The sequence below is a fragment of the Papio anubis genome, chromosome 10, assembly GCF_008728515.1.
Source record: "Papio anubis isolate 15944 chromosome 10, Panubis1.0, whole genome shotgun sequence".
Classification (NCBI taxonomy): Eukaryota; Metazoa; Chordata; class Mammalia; order Primates; family Cercopithecidae; genus Papio; species Papio anubis.
In genome coordinates this window covers 117152633-117174708 of record NC_044985.1, presented here as the reverse complement: position 1 = coordinate 117174708, position 22076 = coordinate 117152633, and the positions used below count along the sequence as shown (strand labels likewise).

Genomic DNA, 22076 nt, shown 5'->3' with positions numbered 1-22076 from the left:
AACCTGTTTGTAACATGGTAGGACTTCAGGTTCCCCCATCGCAGGTATCCAAGGCTGACAGAAGAGAAGACTCCCACGGTGAAGTGACCGGCTGAACCTAACCCGCCCCTGAGGAAAAGCGCACTGCAGCAGGAGGAGAATGTCCGTGCCAACCGGATCTGCCAGCGCTGCCCCAGGGACTCAGCCTCCTCACGGCCACCTGTCCAGCCACCTGCCTGAGGAAGCAGTGTTCTAACCGGGCGAGCTCACTTGGAGCAAAAACCGTAAGCAGTTTTCAATAGGAAGCACAACGGGAAAACAAACGGTGCAACTTTCCTCCTGCAAAAAGGACGTGCGTCTTTATCTAATATTTAGCGTTCGGAGTTCTCAGTGGAGAGTTGGGTGCCAAGCGGGTGCGCGGTCCCGGCTTTGCTGAGAGAGACGGTCACTGAACGCGCATCCCTTCCTTCCCTTTTGTGATGAAGGGGTGAAGGGGTGATCCCTCGCACCCGGGTCCGAGCGGACTTCTGAGGGCACCACAGGGAAGTCTGCAGGGCACTCGCGGGACACCACCCGACCGCTCCTGAGAAATGTGCAGAACTAGGGTTTGGGGACCGCGCACGCCCGCGGGGCGCAGCCGGGAGCCCCCGCGTGGGACCCGCTCGGTGGCACGAGCGCAGTCCCCTGCATCTAGGCCTCAGTTTCCTCCGGGTCCTCGCGGCCCAACTCGTCGCGCGCCCCCCGCCCAGCACGCGGCCCCCGGGAGCGCCCACCTGCGCCCCCGCCCGGCCCCGCCGCCGCCCGCCGTCCGTCGGGGGCCGCGCGCTCCGCCCGGGGCGCCGGCCCGTTACAGCGGCGGGTCACGCTAGACCGAGGCGGGGACGCCCGCGGGACCCCAGGCCGGGCCGGGCTGGGCCTGGGCGGCCGCTCGGCAGCCACGGCCCGGCTGGGCTGCGGCGTGAGGGCGCGCGCCCGGGCCGCGCCGCGAGCTCACCTTCTGTCGGATCTGGCCCGACGTGACACCTTGGTGGATGAGCTTCTGTGGGAGCCGGGCTCCGCCTCGGGCCGCTGTCGGACGACTCCTCGGGCGGCGGCGGCGGAGGCGGCTGCGGCGGACCCGGCGGAGGGCGCCGCCGCCGCCGCCATGCTGCCGGGCCAGCAGGCACCGCGGGCGGGGGCGGGCGGGGCCGGCGGGAGGGCGGGGCCGAGGGCGGCCGGGCCGGGGGCGGTGGGGGCGGCCTCCCGCCTCTCCCCGCCGCGCCCCCTGCCGGCCTCAGGCAGGCTGCAGACGAGGCAGCGGCCCCTCCCCGCCCCCACCTGAAGGGTCCCGGGGCCCCCCGCCCACCTCTCCCGGCCGTGCTTCTGTGTGTTCTTTCTGGGACGCCGTTTGTGTTCTTGTTTCTATGTTCACTTCTTAAAACATCTCCACTCTTCCGCATCAGAATGTAGGTAACCTCCGGCAGGCCAGGGCCGCGTCCGTCCTGCCCAGCCTTGTGTGGCCGAGTTTGGGGCGAGCTTGAATGCGCGCGCGCATGCTGGAAAGAGACCCCGGTACTGGGACGGGCCTCGGGACACCAGAACTGGAATGCACCGCTCCATCTGGGAAGGCTTCCTGGAGAAAACGGTTCTTAAGGAGAGATGGAAAATGTGAGCAGGAGTTGTGACTAGAGAGGGAATCGTGTTCTAGGCAGAGACCAGATTTGTGCAAAGGCCTGGAAGTAAGAAAGAACTTGTGTTGGGCGAAGACGAGGGAAGAAAGGGAAGCTGGTGCTTAGAGCAAGGAAAACGGCATTAAGATATGAGCCTGGGGGCGGGCAGGTCGAAGCGGGCTTTGGAAACCAGATAAGGGGTTGGAAGGCAGCAGGAAGCCCTTGAGGGATTTAACCCTGGGCGGGGCTGGGTCACCACGCTGGGGCCTGTGATCCGGGCTTTGAAGTTATCAGGGCAGGTGGACACCCTGGATTACCGAACGGCTGAGAGATAGAGAAGTGGACTAAGATCCAGGTGGGGAGTGACCTGCGACTGGAGGGAGACAGAGGTGACAGGGACGAGCCCCATGTTGCCCAGGGAGGCTGCTGGATAGTGGGTGGGTTGGGGTCCAGCCCTGCTCTGGGCAGAAGAGGGGAAGCGCAGCTGGAGATAAGATCAGCCGAGTTTTTGGTGCCATCCAGGTGGAGCAGGACTTGGTGCCACCCAGAGGAAATGCTGTCCATCTGTCTGCCCTGCTCTGAGGGGCAAATCAGTAAGGGGCTGCCCAGGTGTGCCATTGCCCCATCAAAGGGCTGCTGCTAGAGACCCCACCTGCCTATCGGCATTTGCCGGCCCGCCGCCCTGGGCAGTGACTGGGGGCTGCAGAGTGGCATCTGGCATGGGGACACGGCCAGGGGCATGGGCTCACAGCCAGGACAGAGGAGGACAAGGCCTAAAGCAGGAACAGTCTGGGACAGGCCAAAGGCCCCAGGGTGCACCAGGGTACTAGCCACTAGCCACATGTGGCTACTTAAATTTCAGTTAAAATTAAGCATTCTGTTCCTCAGTCACATGAGCCACATTTCAAGGACTCAGTAAGCTGCATGTGGCTTAGCAGCTGCCACTCTGGATAGCACAAATACAGAACACTTCCTCCGTCCCCCCAGAAAGTTCTGCAGCACAGTCGGATGCTGAACTGTGCCCTCCCATCATCCCTGTGTTGAAGTCCTAACCCCTAGTACCTCAGCATGTGACTGCATTTGGAGTTAAGGTTTCTAAAAAGGTAATGAAATTAAAATGAGGTCACAGGGGTGGTCCCTAATCTGGTATGACTGGCGTCTTCATAAGAAGAGGAGATGAGAACACAGACACACACAGAGGGCAGCCCATGTGAAGACACAGGGAGAAGATGGCATCTCCAGGCCAAGGAGAGAGGCCTCCGATGGTGGCATCTACAAGCCAAGGAGAGAGGCCTCCGATGGAACTCCCCCTGCTGACACTGTGATCTTGGACTTCCAGCCACCAGAACTGAGAGCTTCAATTCCTGTGGTGGAAGCCGCCCAGCCTGTTGTGCAGTGCTCTGGCAGCCCTAGAGAACTCATGCAGGCACAAAGGGCTCCAGCCTCCCCACAGGGTTGGAACTTGTCTATCAATAACTACATATGGAGTGATACACAGAAGCAAAACCCTGGGGGTGAGCAAGGCAACAGAGGGGCAGGGACGCACAGGGGAAGAAAGAATTCATTCCTTCATTCCGCGGGGGAACCGGGTGACCTGAGCAGGGTTTAGAATTGGAATGGAGAGGCCGGATATGAAGGGAATTTCCCAGGACAACACAAAAAGGGGGAGACTACCCCCTACCAGGTGAGCAGAGCGGGTGACGAGGGATTTAGGTGAAGCTGGTAGCAAGGTGGGTGCAGGAGGCAGGGAGGTGAGCAGCCGCGCCAGGATGCAGAGTAGCCTCCCGGCCCTGCTATGAGGCAAGGACTTCAGTCCCGTGGACACTGAAACTGGCAAGGGGGTTTTGGAAAGCAGAGGAACTCACGTATCTGAGCAGAGAATGATCCAGGGGACAGAAGACTAGAAACAGGGAGGCCATTAAAATGCTGTTGCCTACACGTGTTAGGAGCCCGGGGGACATCTGGGCCCCAGAACTCGTCATTTTAGAGGCAAGGGCATGAACGTGGTGGTTAAGAAGCAGAAACCGTGGCTGGAGAGGAGGAAATCTGCAATTACCAGAAAATACTGAGATTGTCACAGCCAAGAGGAGCCAAGGAGACATGATGACTAAACGTCACGTGGGATCCTAGATGGGATCCCAGAACAGAAAAAGGACATTAGGTAAAAGCTGAGGAAATTGGAATTGAGTACGGGGCTTTAGTTTAATAATAACGTGTCAATACTGATTCCCGGGTAGGAGGAGGGTGAGGATTGAAGAACTACCTATCGGGGATTATTGCGCTGATTACTTGGGTGACAAAAGTATCTGTACACCAAACCCTCATGACATGCAATTTACCCATGTAACAAACCTGCACATGTACCCCCTGGATCTAAAATAAAAGTTGGAAAGAAATATATGTATTACTGGAAACAAAATTTGAGTCAGTCAGTGTGGCAAATGGACCTTACTCATGTAAGGGTTAATAATAGGGGCTTTGAGGTGTGGGGGACCTCACCAGAACATCTTTGCAACTTTTCTGTAAATCTAAAACTATTCAAAATAAAAAGTGTATTTTAAAAAGAGAGGATTAGGCTTGGTAAAAATTATGTTCTTAAAGCAAAGAAAACTCTGGCATGAATGTTCTTTGATGATGAAGCAGCTTTTTTGTTCTCCCCGTGAGCGCACAGTGTGGTTCCCCTGGAGATCTCAGGAAGGGCTGAGACATCAACTCCCCCAAAGCGGTGGCCTGGAAGAGCACATTCCCTCCGGTGCTTCTTTATTGAATGAGTCACACTATGAATCATCTCTAACGACAGCCTGCTCCCTGAGTCTACCCCACCTTGAGGGCATATCAAGGTGGCAGTAATAACACACTTCACGTCCAACCTAATCCTTCTTTGTGGCAGGTCAGTGAAGAGGCGCAACTCTTGTCAGAAAGAACCACTTCACATTGGAGAATATAAACGGGAAACTTGAAAACATGGGAATCATCCAATTTTTACCCTCAACTAGGGTCATGATTGACATTTGGAGCAGCACGTTTCTCCATTGCATGTGACATAGAGCTTCTGGTCCCCAAGCATGTGAAAACCAAAAACCACCACACACATCTCCAAATGTCCCCAACTCCCACCCCGCACTTGCCCTACTCCTCAAAGATCAGTAAATGCGACTCAGTCCTGTGAAAGTAAGGTGGAAGGAAGAAACGTTTTTTAAATGTTAAATAGAAAACAGACACCCTAAAAAGAAATTACACAGGTGACAAAATTGCAGAGAACTAAATACACATACAAGTACAAGTCCAGTTGTGGAGATCTGAGATGAGCAGACTGGACCTATGTCGATACCCCGGTGTGATACTGTACTATAGCTTTACACGATGCTGCCACTGGAGGAAATCAGGTAAAGGGTTCCTGGGGTCTCTGTATTACCCCTCACAACTGCATGTGAATACGCAATTCTCTCAATGAAAATTTCTTTTTCTTTCTTTTTTTTTTGAGACGGAGTCTCACTCTGTTGCCCAGGCTGGAATGCAATGGCACAGTCTGGGCTTGCTGCAGCCTCCATCTCTTGGATTCAAACAATTCTCCTGCCTCAGCCTCCTGAGTAGCTGGGATTACAGGCACCTGCCACCATGCCTGGCTACTTTTTTGTATGTTTAGTAGAGACGGGTTTCTCCATGTTGGCCAGGCTGGTCTTGAATTCCTGACCTTGTGATCCGCCCGCCTCGGCCTCCCAAAGTCCTGGGATTACAGTCATGAGCCACCGCGCCCGGCCTGAAAATTTCGATGGAAAAAAATAGCAAGGGCCAAGGGCAGTTGTTGAATCCTAAATGCTAATCTCCCTCCCCCGACTCCACCAAACTCTCCTACTTCCATTCAGCACCATACAGTGGGCAAAGGTCTAGTTACAGACTGAGGCACACCAGCATTCAAGCCTTGACTCTCACTAGCTGTGTGACCTTGTGTAAGGTACATAACCTCTCTGAACCGCAATTTCCTCATCTAAGGAATGGGAATGATGCTACTGATTTATAACTACTACTGGAATGGTTAGATGTCAGATGTGAAGTACTTGGCACAAGGTAGACGCTCCATCAGTGGCAGGGATCCCCCTTCTCCAGCCCTTCATTGCTGGTTGCAGAACTTTCTCCGTGCAGCACCTTCGACTGCTCTGTACCCCGTTTCTTGCACTGCACCTGTCCCAAAAACTCTGGGCCACACATTCAACCTACACATAGACTTCCTGCCTCCTGATACCAAGGGACACTGCATGCCAGTAGACAGCCCCACACATGTGCAGGCTGAGCTGAGCCAAGCTTCCACTTTCTGCTCAGGGCAGCTGGCGGCTCGCTTCCTTCCCCAACTCCCTCCCTAGCATGGCCAGCTGCAGGCCATAAACAAGCCAACACCTGGAGGGCGTGTCCAGACGTTTTGGCACCAAAATAACTAGGAGGGCAAGGGCTGTTCTGACCTCTTGTCTCCAGAGATTGGTCTTCCAGCCCTTCTCTCCGGCTCTCTCACCCACATAGTTCCAAAGGTCGGGCTTATTAACGTCCACCCTGACTTAGGATGTCCTGGGGTCAAGCAATGCAGGAACCAACGGGCTGGTCCTCACACCAGGCACCACGGGGCAGAATCCCAGGCCCTGGGCTAGCCCAAGAGCTCTAACAGGAGCTAAACACAGCAGCCTGTGTACTGTGGCAGAGGGCAGGGGAAGGACTCAGTGCAATGGGGAACAGCTTTGAGAATCCTCAGAGGAGTGTGCCACCCTGGCCGTCCCTTGCCTGCATGCCCTGAGGGGAGCATGGGTTAAAATGGTTATGCACCATTGCCTTAGCACAGAGAGAAAAAGAAGGAGGGACTGTGTCTGATCCTGCTAACCCACAGCCTGAAGGACCAATCTTCCACCTGTAGTCTAGTGTATTTTAAATCCTCTTCCCAATGCCAAGATGCCTGAGTCAACACACGGGTCCACACCTCGTTTTGTCTGAGATCCCATCCAAGCTTCCCAAGGGGAGCCTCCTCATCTAAATCCCAATCTGCAGGACCCAAACAGCTGGAATCCTGCTCAACAACCCCAGATGTTGGGAACCTACATGTGTATGGAACCCATGCCCTGGCCAGCCCTCTGTCGCCACATTCCATCCCAGAAGGCCGAGCCATGTGTACTCTCCATCTAGAAGTGAGGGTCGCCATCACAGAAGGCACCTTCTGCCTTCTGTGAGTGGGTTGAACTGTGGAGGAATCTCCAACGCCCCTTTACCCTGCTCCCTTAAAGCATGGACCAGAGATGGACCAGAGCCTACGCATCCCCAACCCTTCCTTGGCCGCCATGAGCCTGTTCAGTATCTGTGCCATCAGCAGCAGGCCCGGTGGGTACCTCAGGGCAGGAAGGGACCCCACAAAGGAAAGGCCCCTGGTATCACCTCTATTATCCCTCCTCCACCTGCAGCTCACCTTCCTCCCTGACTTTCAGAGTGCTCTCCCCTATGCCTTTCATGCCCAGTCTCAGTGAAGCACACTCTAAGTAAGCCCACGTGACTCACAATCAACCCCTTTTTCTGGGACTCTCCATCTTCAGGGCTGGGCTCTGCCATCGCTAGCCATGGGGTGTTGAATCTCCCAGCCAAAGCTGAGCCAGTTGGATTCTCCTTCCCAATAACTGCCCACTGGGACCAAGAGACGCAGAGCTGGGAGCGTGTAGTGTGGGGCCACATGAATAGCCGCCCCGGAGAGTGGGTCCCTGACCTCTGGAGCTTCTCTGATTCCTGCTCACCCCAGGTGCGGCAGCTCAGGTTCGTCCTTCAGTTCTCTGACCACACCACAGTCCTCCCACAACATTCCTTCTCCCCACCTTAAGTTGACCAAATCTGATTTTGTTTCTTGCATTGAATAGATCTTAACCAACAACCCAAAGCTCAAACAGGCACCTGGACCCAAAAGTTGAATCAGTAACCAAGAGTATTTTTGTCCACAGGTGTTCTCTGCCCTGTTTAACTTGGGAGGCTCTTTAGGGCCTGGAAGTTGGGACTGGTTAGGTAATTAGAAACATACACACCAGGCCAGGCCTGGTGGCTCACACCTGTAATCCCAGCACTTTGGGAGGCCCAGGTGGGTGGATCACCTGAGGTCAGCAGTTCGAGACCAGCTAACATGGTGAAACCCTATCTCTAATAAAAATACAAAAAATTAGGCGGGCTTGTGGCACGCGCCTGTAATCTCAGCTACTCAGGAGGCTGAGACAGGAGAATCGCTTGAATCCAGGAGGCAGAAGTTGCCGTGAGCCGAGATCATGCCACTGCCCTCCAGCCTGGGCAACAAGAGCGAAACAAGGAAGGAAGGAGGGAGGGAGGGAGGGAAGGAAGGAAGGGACGGAGGGAGGGAGGGAGGAAGGAAGGCGGGCAGGCGGGCAGGAAGGCACTGTTTCCAGAGAAACACCTCAGATTGGGACTCCTAGGAACGCCCCTGGACACACCAAGGGCCCCACCTGGTAAGCACATTGATTTCCAGACACCTTCTGTCCCTTATGGGCCAGTGGTGAGCCGTTCTGTGGAAGGCTGGCCTCCTCCCCAACCCTCCGACTCCAGGGACCCTAAAGGTGGCAGCTTCTGTGTCATGTCATCAACTCGGCCTCCCCAACAAATCAACAAACTCATGACTCAGGGGAGAACAAACAAGCTTTATTTCTCAGAAGAAGACTCATCCTTTCATACGTAGCATAACTCCAAAGGGCTAAACTGTGGGGCTTTGCACTGGTAACTACAGGTCATTTTCCGGCATCCTGAGCTGACATCTTCACTCATCAACGTCATTCTTGTCTCTCTTCCCCTCCTCAGCTTCTCCTGCATCTTTCAGATTATGCCGAGCAAACTCCTCAAAAACTAAATTTGCATCCTGATAACTAAAATAAAACAAACAACATTTTGATCATTGCACGCCCTTTGAAGCTGAAACTGAAACAAGATCCTTGATATTTTTGCAACAAAGGAACTGATCAAGGTTTTCCCCATGATAGAACATGGGAGCACGTCATTTTCCTCAAGGCTTTGTTTAAAATTCCTTTAACTAGCACCAATGGGAGAAAACAAAGGCACGCACAGAGTGAGCAAGCCCAGCGTAATGGTGCGCACGTGCCGTAAGCACTAGGGAGCAGACAGGAAGTAGCAGATGTGCCTACTGAACCGGCCGGAGAGCTTGGGATATGTGAAAAGACTCAAAGAGGGGTTTGTGCTGGAGGAGAAGGTCCCAGGGCACAGGGCAAGTCAGGGCCACATTCAAGAGGCTCACTCACCTTTCCTTAGCTGTAAGCAGGAATTAAAGGGAGGCAGGGAAGAGGGAGAGAGAGACATTTGTTAGTATAAATTCTATATCATAGCTGTACCTAGAAAATGTCTCCCTTTTAGGTGACTTTACGGTTTGAGAGATAAGGCCTAGATACATGTAATTCACGATCACAGCGTGTAATTCCTGCCTCCCTGCCTTTCCCACTTGAACAGCTTTTCTCCTTGCATTTTATTTTATTTGAGACTGAGTCTCGCTGTGTCACCCAGGCTGGAATGCAGTGACACGATCTCTGCTCACTGCAACCTTTGCCTCCTGGTTTCAAGAGATTCTCATGCCTCAGCCTCCTGAGTAGCTGGAATTTCAGGCATGCGCCATTACGCCTGACTAATTTTTGTATCTTTAGTAGAGACAGGGTTTCAGCTATGTTGGCCAGGCTGGTCTCAAACTCCTGACCTCAAGTGATCTGCCCGCCTCGGCCTCCCAAGTGCTGGGATTACAGGCGTGAGCCACTGCGCCCGGCCTCTCCTTGCATTTTAAATCACTGCTTCCTTTACAATGTGCCACAACCCTCACCTCCTCAAATGAAACCCCCCCAGTCTCACCTCTAGGACGCTTTCCCTGATCAGCCTTGCCCCCTCTGGTGTCGCTTCTCCTTTCTTATTATTTATTTATTTATTTGAGATGGCATCTCGCTCTGTTGCCCAGGCTGGAGTGAAGTGGCACAGTCTCGGCTCACTGCAACCTCTGTCTCCATTCAAGTGATTCTCCTGTCTTAACCTCCCAAGTAGCTGGGATTACAGGCGCCCACCACCACGCCTGGCTAATTTTTGTATTTTTAGTAGAGATGGGGTTTTACCATGTTGGCCAGGCTGATCTCGAACTCCTGACCTCAAGTGATCCACCTGCCTTGGCTTCCCCACCTTCCATGTCCTCTGGACCCCATCGAGGTCAAGGTCACCAGGGTGCCATGAGCATGTGCGCCCTGGCACCTCCATCTGTCAGGCTTCAGAGGGCTGAGACCTGGGACTTGACGTTCACCAGCACCCCAGGGGTGGGGTGTGCATTAAAGCTTGAGGACCAACCCCCAGTCACAAAGTTTTCAATTTCTGTTAACACACTGATTTTGTTGTTGTTGGGTTATGTTTTCACATGTGTTGTATCCCCAGACTAACTGCTATTAATTTGAATGGTTTTTGTTCTTTTTTAGCTTTCTGCCCACCTAGTTTTGGGGAGCACAGTGGCAATTTGATGGTGAACCCCTGCTCTTGTCTCTGGTGCCCACCTGGAAGCCAGCACTGGGAGGGACTGTCTATAGGGTCGCTACATACGGGGCCCTAGAGAGGCCAGCTTGTCAAAACATCCCCTGGGCAAGAAATGCCCTGCAGCCCACAGTGCTAAGCGAAGAAATGACACTAAGTGGGACCATCAGCCTTGCAGAGGTAGACAACGAGGATGAATCAAATCAGCATCTTCGGATTCAGTACAGATACCCTTGACAGGGGGCAATAAAAACTTGGTAGCATGTCACAGCACTGATTACACACAAACTGCTTGGCCCCCAGGCTCCAGCAGGGCTTAACTACATATAGCTTATGCTTTCTCTGCTTAGAATCTTACCAGCCTAGACTCAGGGAGCCGAGAACTAGGCAGAGAAGACAGGAGAGATGGCATTTATCTCTAGAAATTTCATCTATCTCATATCTATCTCACATCTCTAGAAATCAGAATTTTGTAACCATGGGGTGATTTGTCTTAACCTTTGCACCCAGAAATCTCACAGTACAAAAGATCATTGTTTCATCCTGACATTGTGATATGTTCGCTGTTAAGGTCATAATGACTGGAACATGAAAGTTGTATATGGAGAAAGAATTTTTAAAAATTAAGTCAGGCTGGGCACGGTGGCTCATGCCTGTAATCCCAGCACTTTGGGGGGCTGAGGTGGGCAGATCACCTGAGGCCAGGAGTTTGAGACCAGCCTGGTCAACATGGGGAAAACCCATCTCTACTAAAAATACAAAAATTAGCTGGGCATTGTGGCACACACCAGTAATCCCAGCTACTCGGGAGGTTGAGACAGGAGAATCACTTGAACTCGGGAGGCAGAGGTTGCAGTGTACCAAGATCGTGCCACTGCACTCTAGCCTGGGTGACAGAAAGAGACTCTGTCTAAAAAAAAAAAAAAAAAATTAAAGCATAAAGTCTACTCAAATTCCAAAAAACAACCCAACATAAACTATGACATATAGTCATATATAAAAAGATAGTCAAGGGACTATCTTTTTAATGTGCTTGAAAGGAACCAGAAAGCATCTTAATCTCACACCATTAAAAAGTAGTATTTTAATGACACAAGCATAAATGAATTGAAAACATATAGCTAGACTACATTTTCAATTTTCTCCAAATGAAAACATATAGCTAGACTATATTTTTCAGTTTTGGAAAAGTTCATTGAGGGTCTGAATCCAAAATATTTGGAAAAGCTGCTTTGAAACAAAGTACTGTTGAGACAAAACCTAAAATGAATAGTGGGGGCTCATTCTAAGGTTTAAATGGCATTTCACTATCAATATAGAAAAGCTACTTGTAAAGTATGAGAAAAATAAACCCTGCTTGTTTATACCACTTTTACTTAAACTATCCCTTATTCCTATACTTGTGGAGAGTTCTCATTTAGACAGATCTGTTTTTCTTTCCTGTCAACTAAACTGCCTCAACGTGAAGAAAATGTTTCTTTAGAATTTCTGAGATTTTACCTATATTATTTTTGCTGCTTCATTTACCTTTTTAGAAAGAGAATGATTGAGATCAAATTCATATACCATACAATTTACCTTTTCACAGTGGACAGTCTAGTGGGCTTTAATATGTTTTCAGAGTCATACAACTATTGCATAATTCCGTATCCATACAAGAGCCAGTAGATTTACAATTCAAATTAGCTGAGGTGTCAGGAACCCAGCCCGACCCTCTTTTCTAGTATTTTCTGTATTCTTATCATAACTGCCACTGTCAAAAATAGTTATCTTGAGGCCGGGCGCGGTGACTCACGCCTGTAATCCAAGCACTTTGGGAGGCTGAGGCGGGTGATCACCTGAGGTCAGGAGTTTGAAACCAGCCTGGCCAACATGGTGAAACTCCGTCTCTACTAAAAATACAAAAATTAGCCCGGCAGGGTGGCAGGCGCCTGTAATCCCAGCTATTCAGGAGGCTGAGGCATGCGAATCACTTGAACCTGGAAGGCGGAGGTTGCAGTGAGCCTAGGTTGTGCCACTGCACTCCAGCCTGGGTGACAGAGTGAGACTCCATCTCAAAAAAACAAAAAACAAAAAACAGTTATCTTCAGCCAGGTGCAGTGGCTCATGCCTGTAATCCCAGCACTTTGGGAAGGTGAGGCAGAAAGAACACTTGAGCTCAGGAGTTCAAGACTAGCCTGAGCAACACGGCAAGACCTCATCTCTACTAAAAATCAAAAACACTAGCTGAGGGTGGTGGTATGCCTGTAGTTCCAGCTACTTCAGAGGCTGAGGTAGGAGGATGGCTTGAGCCCAGGAGGTCGAGTCTGCAGTGAGCTTGATCACACCACTGCACTCCAAACTGGGTGACAGAGTGAAACTCCGTCTCAAAAAAAAAAAAACCAAAAACAACCTTTTAAATGCCTGTTAATGCTTTCAAATGAAACATGAGGCCTTTCGTTTCCAAATGAAATGCAAAATCCTTGTGCTTTCAAATTAAGTTTTTACCTAAATCATCTTTAATTCTAAATCCAGGTCTGTTGACAGCAGAGCTTCTGCTCTTAAATCATTCTTGATAAAATCTCACGAGGTTGTCCCCATCCAAGAGCAAGGATGCTACATCTTGCAGACTCCAGCTGAAGTTGGATAATCTACCCAGCTCAGTGCTGAACAGATGGGCTCTCCCTTTCCCCCAGACTATTCGCCTTGTAGATGACATGGAATCTCTTATACCTGGCCACTCCATGCTCTAAGGTGTGGTCAAGAAAGACTAGAAATACATCAACAATAAATCTGCAAGTAGGAAATAATTAAAGAAAGCCAAAAAAGGACAAAACTGACCTGGGTCCTCAGGCTGAGGGTGCATGAGGCGGAATGGGACCTCAGTGGCGACTTCACTAGAAAAAAAGAATGAAGATTGGTGTGAACACACACACACACAATTATAAGTAACACAGCACAGACCTATGACTGCAGAGATTCACAAAAGATCCCCAGGCCCAAGCTGAAAGACAAGACAATGCAGTGGGATTTTTTTTTTTTTTTTTTTTTTTGAGATGGAGTCTCGCTCTGTCACCCAGGCTGGAGTGCAATGGCACAATCTCGGCTCACTGCAACCTCCACCTCCTGGGTTCAAGCAATTCTCCTGTCTCAGCCTCTCTAGTAGCTGGGACTACGAATGCATGCCCCCATGCCTGACTAATTTTTGTATTTTTGAAAAGTAGAGATGGGGTTTCACCATATTGGCCAGGCTGGTCTCAAACTCCTGACCTCAGGTGTTCCACCAGCCTTGGCCTCCCAAAGTGCTGGGATTATAGGCGTGAGCCACGACGCCCAGCCTGCAGTGGGATTAAAAACAAAACAAAACAGAAATGGTCAAGTAGAAATTGGAAAGGTTCCAGAAACTTCACTTACACAGACACGGCCAAGGCAGCTAGTCTATTTAGGTCTCGCTTACTCCTGTTTACTAGGTACGGTGACTTGATACTGTGAGTGGGGAAGAGGTGAAATCCTGAAGAAAGAATGTTTTAAAAATATTCTTTGCAACAACATACACCGTGTTTCATATGTTAAAATTTCTGCAAGGCTGGTATGTTGCTGGCTGGGCACAGTCTCTTGCTACAGGGCAGAACGGAGACAAGCAGGATCCACTGAATTCCAAAAGCTAAAGGGCTGTGGGGCGACTTTCAATTTACATAAAACAAAGGAAGGAAGTAGAAGGGAAATTTAGAGAAAGGACAAATGGAAAAGTGGAGAGAGGGGATGAAAGAAAGGGTTACTCCTCACTTCACCCAGGACCCAGGGCCTTCTATCCAAGGCTTACCTCCAGCCCAAGCACCTCTTTTTACAATGAAGCCACCCTCATCAGACCCAGGAGCAGATGGGTCTAAAAGAAAAGGTGGAACCTGGGCTCCAGGTGAGGGAAGGAGATGAGAAGAGTTGGGATGATGGAGTACATAAGCTCAATGCCTGTCTCAAACATTTCTTAACTTGCTGCTTCTTCGTGCATAATTTTAAAAGGCAGCTGTCACTATTTGCAATACCAAAAGGTAGAAACAACCCAAATGTCCACCAACAGATGAATGGGATAAACAAAATGTGGTATATCCATGCAATGGAATATTACTGAGCCATAAAAAGGAATGGAGTACTAGTACATGCTACAACATGGATAAACCTTACACTAATGACACTATGCTAAGTGAAAGAAACCAATAACAAAAGGCCACATATTGTATGAATCCATTTACACACAATATCCAGAACAGGCAAATCTACAGAGATAGAGAACAGATTAATGAGTATGTCAGAGACTATAGGCAGGGAAAATGAGAGTGACTGGTTAATGGGTATGAGATTTTCTTTTTGGGTGATAAAAATGTTCTAGAACTAGATAGTGGTGATGGTTGCATAACAGCGTAAACATATTTAATGCCACCGAATTGTGCACTTTAAAATAGTGAAGGCTGGGCAGGGTAGCTCACGCCTGTAATCCTAGCACTTTGAGAGGCCGAGGCAGGTGGATCACTTGAGGTCAGGAGTTCAAGACCAACCTGGGCAACATGGTGAAACCCTGTCTCTCCTAAAAATACAAAATTAGTCAGGCACAGTGGCGTGAGCCTGTAATCCTAACTACTCAGAATGTTGAGGCAGAAGAATCGCTTGAACCAAGGAGGCAGAGGTTGCAGTGAGCCAAGATCATGCCATTGCACTTGAGCCTGGGCAACACAGCAAGACTCCATCTCAAAGAAATAAATAAAACGGTTAAAATGGTAAAATTTATGCCAGGTGTGTGGTGGCTCATACGTGTAATCCCAGCACTTTGGGAGGCCAAGGCAAGATGATCACTTGAGGTCAGGAGTTCAAGACCAGCCTGGCCAACATGGTGAAACCTCGTCTGTACTAAAAACACGAAAATTAGCCAGGTGTCGTGGCACACGCTTGTAATCCCAGCTACTCAGGAGGCTGAGGCGGGAGGATCACTTGAACCCAGGAAGCGGAGGTTGCGGTGAGCCGAGATCACGTCACTGTGCTCCAGGCTTGGCGACAGAGTAAGACTACGTCTCAAAAAATAAATAAATAAATAAATATAATAGTAAATTTTATGTTATGTGTATTTTACCACACACACACAAGCTGACTGCGTGGAGTGCGCCAGTTTTCTAGGTGTGCATATGTGTGTCCTTACACAGGCATAGGTCTAGCTGTGGTTCCAAAGAAATGTAGTCCCAAAGAAACGCCTACGAGCCATGGTTCTGTGATGCATCTGAAGGCAAAGCATCATTCCTAACACCTCTGAGCACAACTGCCCAGAAAGCAGCTTTCACCAGAAACCATTTTGGAGCCCCAGGTTTGCTGCCTTTGATATTTTGAGAAACAAGCAAACAGGAAGGTGAACAGGCTTACCTGGAGGTGAGCTCTCCCAGAAAGCTAGAAAACACAAAATAAATGCCTGTCGTAACTGTCACAGTGGTAACGCAACCCTTTCCCATGATTCAGAGGCAGGACACAGCCCAGCTCTCATGGTCCTTGCACCCGAACTCACAACGTCCAGGGTCTTTGCATCCCTTAATGTTCAACTTCATTCCTGCTGTCTACCTGTGACTTCATCTCTTTCTCAAGATGATTAGTTTAAAAGGGGCTGGGCATGGTGGATCACGCCTGTAATCCCAGCACTTTGGGAGGCCGAGGCGGGTGGATCATGAGGTCAGGAGATCGAGACCGTCCTAGCTAACATGGTGAAACCCCATCTCCACTAAAAATACCAAAAAAAAAAAAAAAATTAGCCAGGTTTGGTGGTGGGCACCTGTAGTCCCAGCTACTCGGGAGGCTGAGGCAGGAGAATGGCATGAACCCCGGAGGCAGAGCTTGCAGTGAGCTGAGATCGAGCCACTGCACTCCAGGCTGGGCGACAGAGTGAGACTCCATCTCAAAAAAAACAAAACAAAACAACAACAACAACAACAACAAAAAACAACCAAACCCATCTCTACTAAAAGTACAAAAATCAGCTGGGCATGGTGGCAGGTGCCTGTAATCCCAGCTGAGGCAGGAGAATTGCTTGAACCTGGGAGGTGGAGGTTGCAGTGAGCTGAGATCATACCACTGTACTCTAGCCTGAGTCTCAGAACAAGACTCTGTCTCAAAAAAAAAAGTTGGTTGGGCGTGGTGGCTCACGCCTGTAAATCAGCACTTTGGGAGGCTGAGGCGGGCAGATCACTTGAGGTCAGGAGTTCAAGATCAGCCTGGCCAACACGGTGAAACCCCGTCTCTACTAAAAATACAAAAATTAGCCAGGCATGGTGGTGTGCACCTGTAATCCCAGCTACTCGGGAGGCTGAGGCAGGAGAATCACTTGAACCTGGGAGGTGGAGGTTGCAGTGAGCCGAGATCATGCCACTGCACTCCAGAGTGATACTCCATCTCAAAAAAAAAAAAAAAAAAGTCAAGCCCTAACATTCAAGGTAAGTCACATGGGTTATTGTGAAATACCTGCTGGTTGCTTTCCTTGACTGCTAAAAGAAACTCCACCCTGTTTTTAGATCCTTTTATGCACTATCCACTGTGAGAAATTAAAAAAAAAAAAAACACTATACTAACGAAAAATGCAAAACAGATCCATGTTCTACTTTGTTAGAAATTTGGGAAACTCTTTTTTTTAAACCCTTATTATTCAAGGGATTTTTTTTTTTTTTTTTTTTTTTGAGACGGAGTCTCAATCTGTCGCCCAGGCTGGAGTGCAGTGGCGCAATCTCGGCTCACTGCAAGTTCTGCCTCCCAGCTTCACGCCATTCTCCTGCCTCAGCCCCCCGAGTAGCTGGGACTACAGGCTCCTGCCACCACGCCCATCTAATATTTGTATTTTTATTAGAGACGGGGTTTCACCTTGTTAGCCAGGATGGTCTCCATCTCCTGACCTCGTGATCCGCCCGCCTCGGCCTCCCAAAGTTCTGGGATTATAGGCGTGAGCCACTGCGCCCAGCCGGGAATTCTTCACTACTTAGAAGTGTGAAACCTAGGCACAGACTTGCCTTTGATGGCAGAACTACTCAAGGCTTGTCCAAGTAAAAGGCCAGAGTCTTTGGCAATGGAACTTGAAACAAAAATGAGAATTCAAGTTTTTCCTTTTTGGTAAGATTAAACAAATGGAAGAAATTGGTTTCACACGAAAATGAAAGTGGAAACCTGTTCCCTTAAAACTCTGAGATATTGGCACTCTTGTATGAAAAGAAGACTCCTATGCCCTGTGATTACATGTGCGAGAAGGGAGGGGAAGGTCCCTACTTTATGGATCGATACCTTCTAAGATGCAAATACATGAAGATTTACTGGGTTATTTCACAGCAGTTACTCTTTTCTGAAGGATAACCTTTGACTAATCTTCATTCTTGGACATCAGCTTCCACCACATGCACATATGCACATGTATTTTTTTTTTTTTCTTTTTTTTTTTGAGACGGAGTCTTGCTCTGTCGCCCAGGCTGGAGTGCAGTGGCCGGATCTCAGCTCACTGCAAGCTCCGCCTCCCGGGTTTACGCCATTCTCCTGCCTCAGCCTCCCGAGTAGCTGGGACTACAGGCGCCCGCCACTTCACCCGGCTATTTTTTTGTATTTTTTTAGTAGAGACGGGGTTTCACCATGTTAGCCAGGATGGTCTCGATCTCCTGACCTTGTGATCCGCCCATCTCGGCCTCCCAAAGTGCTGGGATTACAGGCTTGAGCCACCGTGCCCGGCCATGCACGTGTATTTTTGCAAAGTGGAGCTAAGAGTGCACACATTTCAGAGTCTGCTTCTCCACCCTTTCCCACCTGACATTTTATCAGACAGAAGCATGGTACTAGACAAACAGAATCTCTCCCAAGCTCTACTTGGTAATCCTTGGTAGAAGCTGTGGGACTTTCCTTGCTTTCTGTCTCCCAGTCATTCAGGAAAGGAACAGTTCAGACCATCTAAGACCAGGACAGAGCAGCCCGAGGGTTGGTGCTGGGACACTTACCCTGACACTGTGAGCTTCACCTTGATCTGGTAAGACACCAGGATCCCCAGGACGGTCCGGTCTATGCCCTCTTTAATGCTGTCCAAACAGAAAGGAAAAGGAGAAGGACGATGGAGAGCAGAGGAGGGTGAAGAGCAGATGGGCAACCTTTCCATTCCGGGCAGGCACGCCGTCATGGAGGTTCTCCAGGGACTGGTAAACTCACTGAGCTGCCAAAGTCCTAGAAGTTCACGTACTTGGGGAGTGGGTATGGGGACTCCTCGCAGGTACTGGAAGAATTCCTGCATCTTCTCCTCTAGAAGCTCCCAGAGGGCAGAGCGTGCATCCCCCTTCTCTGTGCTTGACCTCTACAGATGCACATCCCCCGGTCATCCTCCTCAGCTCCTCCCTTCTACCACCTGCCAAAACTGCCATCTCTGCAGGTCCCCAAGTCCTCCTGCAGGCTTTGCCTGCCTGGATTATCTCAGCAACTCATCTCCCACATGCCAGGCCCCTTCTCTGAGCTCTGTGGCCACCTGCAGGTTCAGCCTCAGAAGCAGCCCGCAAGCTGCCCTGGCCTGCCTTTGCTACTTCATCCCCAGCTGTGTCCCAGCGCCCCCCGCGCTAGACTTGCCAACACAACCCTGCACCAGAATGACCCCTCCTTCTCTCCTGCCTTCCAAGATATCTAGCTGTGTGTCCCCAGCACCCAACATCAGACCTGGCACCAAGTGAGAGCTATCAATATTTAAGTGAATGTGCAGGATGTGCAAGACCCTCAGATGTGTCCCCAAAGACAGTGCAATGTGACATTCCTTGACAGAAATGTCATTCCAGATCCCACTAATATGTACTGAATGAAGTCCTACTATCTGGCAGGCACTGTGCTGGGCATTTCATCACCAATGCTTATCACGTGGGATCCAACGCGGAGGACACGAGTACTCCAGGATATCCAATAACAGGAATTAAGGTATGAAAAAAGTCATGAAATGCTAGCAAAAATCATGTAAATAATGATAGAAAACAAGCCCAGAAACCGGAAGGCTACAGGCAGAAGGCAGGGGAGGGTGGAACAGCTCTGGAAAAAGAGTTGGGGAGGTGGCCAGCAGGTGCTGGGCCTGGAAGAAGACATCAGCTAGGGAGCCTCTGAGGGGAAGTGTCTCAGGCACATGTTTCTAGAACCACAGTGCTCCCCAGAGAGCTCATTGGTGTCTGGAGCTCCTTTAAAAGAGGACAGAATAACCAGACATGGTGGCTCACACCTTTAATCCCAGCACTTTGGGAGACCGAGGCAGGCAGATCGCTTGAGTTCAGGAAGTTCAAGACTAGCCTGGACAACATGGTGAAACCCCATCTCTATTGAAAGTACAAAATTAGCCAGGTGTGGTGGTGGGAGCCTCTAATCCCAGCTACTCAGGAGGCTGAGCCAGGAGAATCTCTTGAACCCGGAAGGCGGAGGTTGCAGTGAGCCAAGATTGCGCTACTGCACTCCAACCTGGGTGACAGAGTGAGACTTTGTCCGAAAAAAAAATAAAAATAATTTTTAAAAAGAGGGCAGAATATCTTTATGTGGACTTACAGAGTATGGCCAAGTACCTCGTGAAGAGAGGATGCCTCCAAAGGGAAAAAAAGGGGGTACAAGCTTGAGATCCTCCCCTTGCTGGGATTGACTTTTTTTTTTTTTTTTTTTTTGGAGACAGGGTCTCATTTTGTTACCCAGGCTGGAGTGCAATGGCATGATCATAGGTCACTGTAACCTTGACCTCCTGGGCTCAAGCAATCCTCTCATCTCAGCCTCTCAAATAGCTGGGACTACAGGCATATGCCACCATGCCCAGCTAATGTTTTAATTTTCTGTGGATATGGGGTTTCGCCATGTTGCCCAGGCTGGTCTTAAACTCCTGGGCTCAAGCGATTCGCCCACCTTGGCCTTCTAAAGTGCTGGGATTACAGGTGTGAGCTACTGCCCCCAGCTGGGACTAACTACCTTGCACTGAATAGGGCCGAGCAGCTGCTGAACAGAATGTGCTCTGCCACCTGCCTGAGAACGCCCTGCAAACTTTGTTCCCTGGCATCTTCCTGGATTGGGAGATTTGCTGTGGAGTGTACTTTGCTCTGCTATTAACTGATTTAGTGACCTTGGATAAGTCTTTCATTCTGGCTCAACCTCAATTTCTTTATCCATAAAATGCATATAAATATACCTTCCTCATGGAGGTGCGGAGAGTCATAAATGTTTTTTTGTTTTGTTTTGTTGTTGTTTTTTTTGTTTTTTTTTCTGAGATGGAGTCTCGCTCTGTCAACAGGCTAGAATGCAATGGTGTGATCTCGGCTCACCACAACCTCCACCTGCCAGGTTCAAGCGATTCTCCTATCTCAGCCTCCCGAGTAGCTGGGATTACAGGCACCCGCTACCAGGCCCAGCTAATATTTGTACTTTTAGTAGAGACGGGGTTTCACCATGTTGGCCAGGATGGTCTCCAACTCCTGACCTTAGGTGATCCGCCTGCCTCAGCTTCCCAAAGTGCTGGGATTACAGGTATGAGCCACCATGCCCTGCCGAGTCATACATGTTTAGAAACTAGTCCACACACCACGAAACATTCCCACAGTGCAGTGAGCCATCATTGTTCATCTTATTATTCCTACGCCCTTGAATGCATTGATCTAGGCTCTCAGTTTCCCTGATAGTCTCTCCTGGAGTTAACGAATGTGCTTTAGAATCTAACACAGTCACTTGGCCAATTATCCTCAGAAAATCCTTTGACTTCCACCTGCTTTCTGCCAGTTGTTCACTGCTCCCCACTCTCGGTGTCTGAGAGTGTGAGCTACTGAGCGTCAGGGTCTTGGGGTCAAACAATCCAGTCTCCCGGCCGTTGGCATCACCTTGGAGGTGGTCTACTGGGGCCACAGAGGGAACCCCCAGCACATCACATAGGGAGGTGGCAGTGAGTGGGCCCTGAGCCTGGGTTTTGGCCCCAACCCAAAACTCTGAGAGTTCACCAACAGACACACTCCTGGGAAAGGAAGCGCAAAAGCATGGCTCAGAAGGACAGCGGATGCTAACTTGGGAACTTCACTGCACAGTCTTTGCTAGATCTGCTGCCCAAATTCAGCCAGTGGTCCTTTGAGTCAGGGTCAGCAGATCAGTACCTAATTTCATTTAAATTTAATGGACATCTAAAGTCATTAGGACCTCCTGTTCTTCACAATTCCTGATGGAAATGGATGAATGAATGAATACAGCCAAGAGTATCACTCAGTTTACATGCTTAGGGCACTACACTAGCCAGTGATGCTTCTAAAAACAGTAGCTGACATTCCTGGAGCACTCACTGTATGTCAGGCCCCACACTTTACATGGACTGTCTCACTGAATCCTTATAGCCACTCTATGAGACTTGAACTATTATTGCCCCCACTTTACAGACAGGAAAACTGAGGTTCTCAGAGAACTCAAGGCATTTTCCCAGGGTCAGCAGCAGAGCTGGGATTAGTGCACAGCTGTCTCCAGGGCCCACGGGCGTAACCCCCACATCACACCAGGGGTGAGAGTGGGATCCTTGTTTGGGCCCCTAGGTATGCAGTCCACACTACACACGCCAGGCCACCATGCTGCATGTGTGCGCCTGCGAGCCCAGCAGGGTGACGTGAAGGGGAGCAGACCAGCACCAGCCCGCCCTGCCAGGGCCTATTCCCTGAGCCTCAAGGACTTACATGGTGCTGGAGGCAAGGTTCGTGTCCTCATGCTTGATTTTCCCGTCCAGGGCAATGCCTCTCCTTTCTCGATTGTTAGCCAGCAAGGGCAGCAGCGTCAGCGTCTTGGTCAAAGTGCTGTTTGGCGGCACTTTTTCTCTAGAGGAAGAAGAACAGAGGAGATTTATAACCATAAAAGCTGCCATGGGCCCCATGAGCCCCTATTTGACATTAGGCATTTTCCAGGATCCGTATCCCCTGATGG

At 49.9% G+C, this 22076-nt stretch overlaps 2 protein-coding genes across 5 annotated transcripts in view; both read right to left on the bottom strand.

Moving 5' to 3' along the window:
• Nucleotides 1-1133, bottom strand: part of DGKD (diacylglycerol kinase delta) — a 116533-nt gene extending 115400 nt beyond the window's left edge. For 3 of the 4 annotated variants that reach the window (XM_021924159.2, XM_021924153.2, XM_021924167.2), the window contains exon 1: nt 974-1133. Coding sequence is in view for 1 of the 4 variants with exons in the window: in XM_021924156.2 (XP_021779848.1) it covers nt 4-39 (36 nt within the window). In the remaining 3 variants the exon portion in view is untranslated. Of the gene's footprint in view, nt 1-3; nt 688-973 lie in introns of those variants that run through there. The other variant, XM_021924156.2, reaches the window with a different exon arrangement.
• Nucleotides 1134-8273: 7140 nt separating this feature from the next.
• Nucleotides 8274-22076, bottom strand: part of SAG (S-antigen visual arrestin) — a 39961-nt gene continuing 26158 nt past the window's right edge. Inside the window, exons 10-15 of the mRNA XM_021924151.1 lie at nt 21833-21970; nt 18134-18211; nt 15543-15566; nt 12978-13033; nt 8906-8915; nt 8274-8515 (exon numbers count right to left, since the gene is read on the bottom strand). Coding sequence (XP_021779843.1) covers nt 8410-8515; nt 8906-8915; nt 12978-13033; nt 15543-15566; nt 18134-18211; nt 21833-21970 — 412 coding nt within the window. The 3' untranslated portion in view covers nt 8274-8409. The remainder of the gene's footprint in view (nt 8516-8905; nt 8916-12977; nt 13034-15542; nt 15567-18133; nt 18212-21832; nt 21971-22076) is intronic.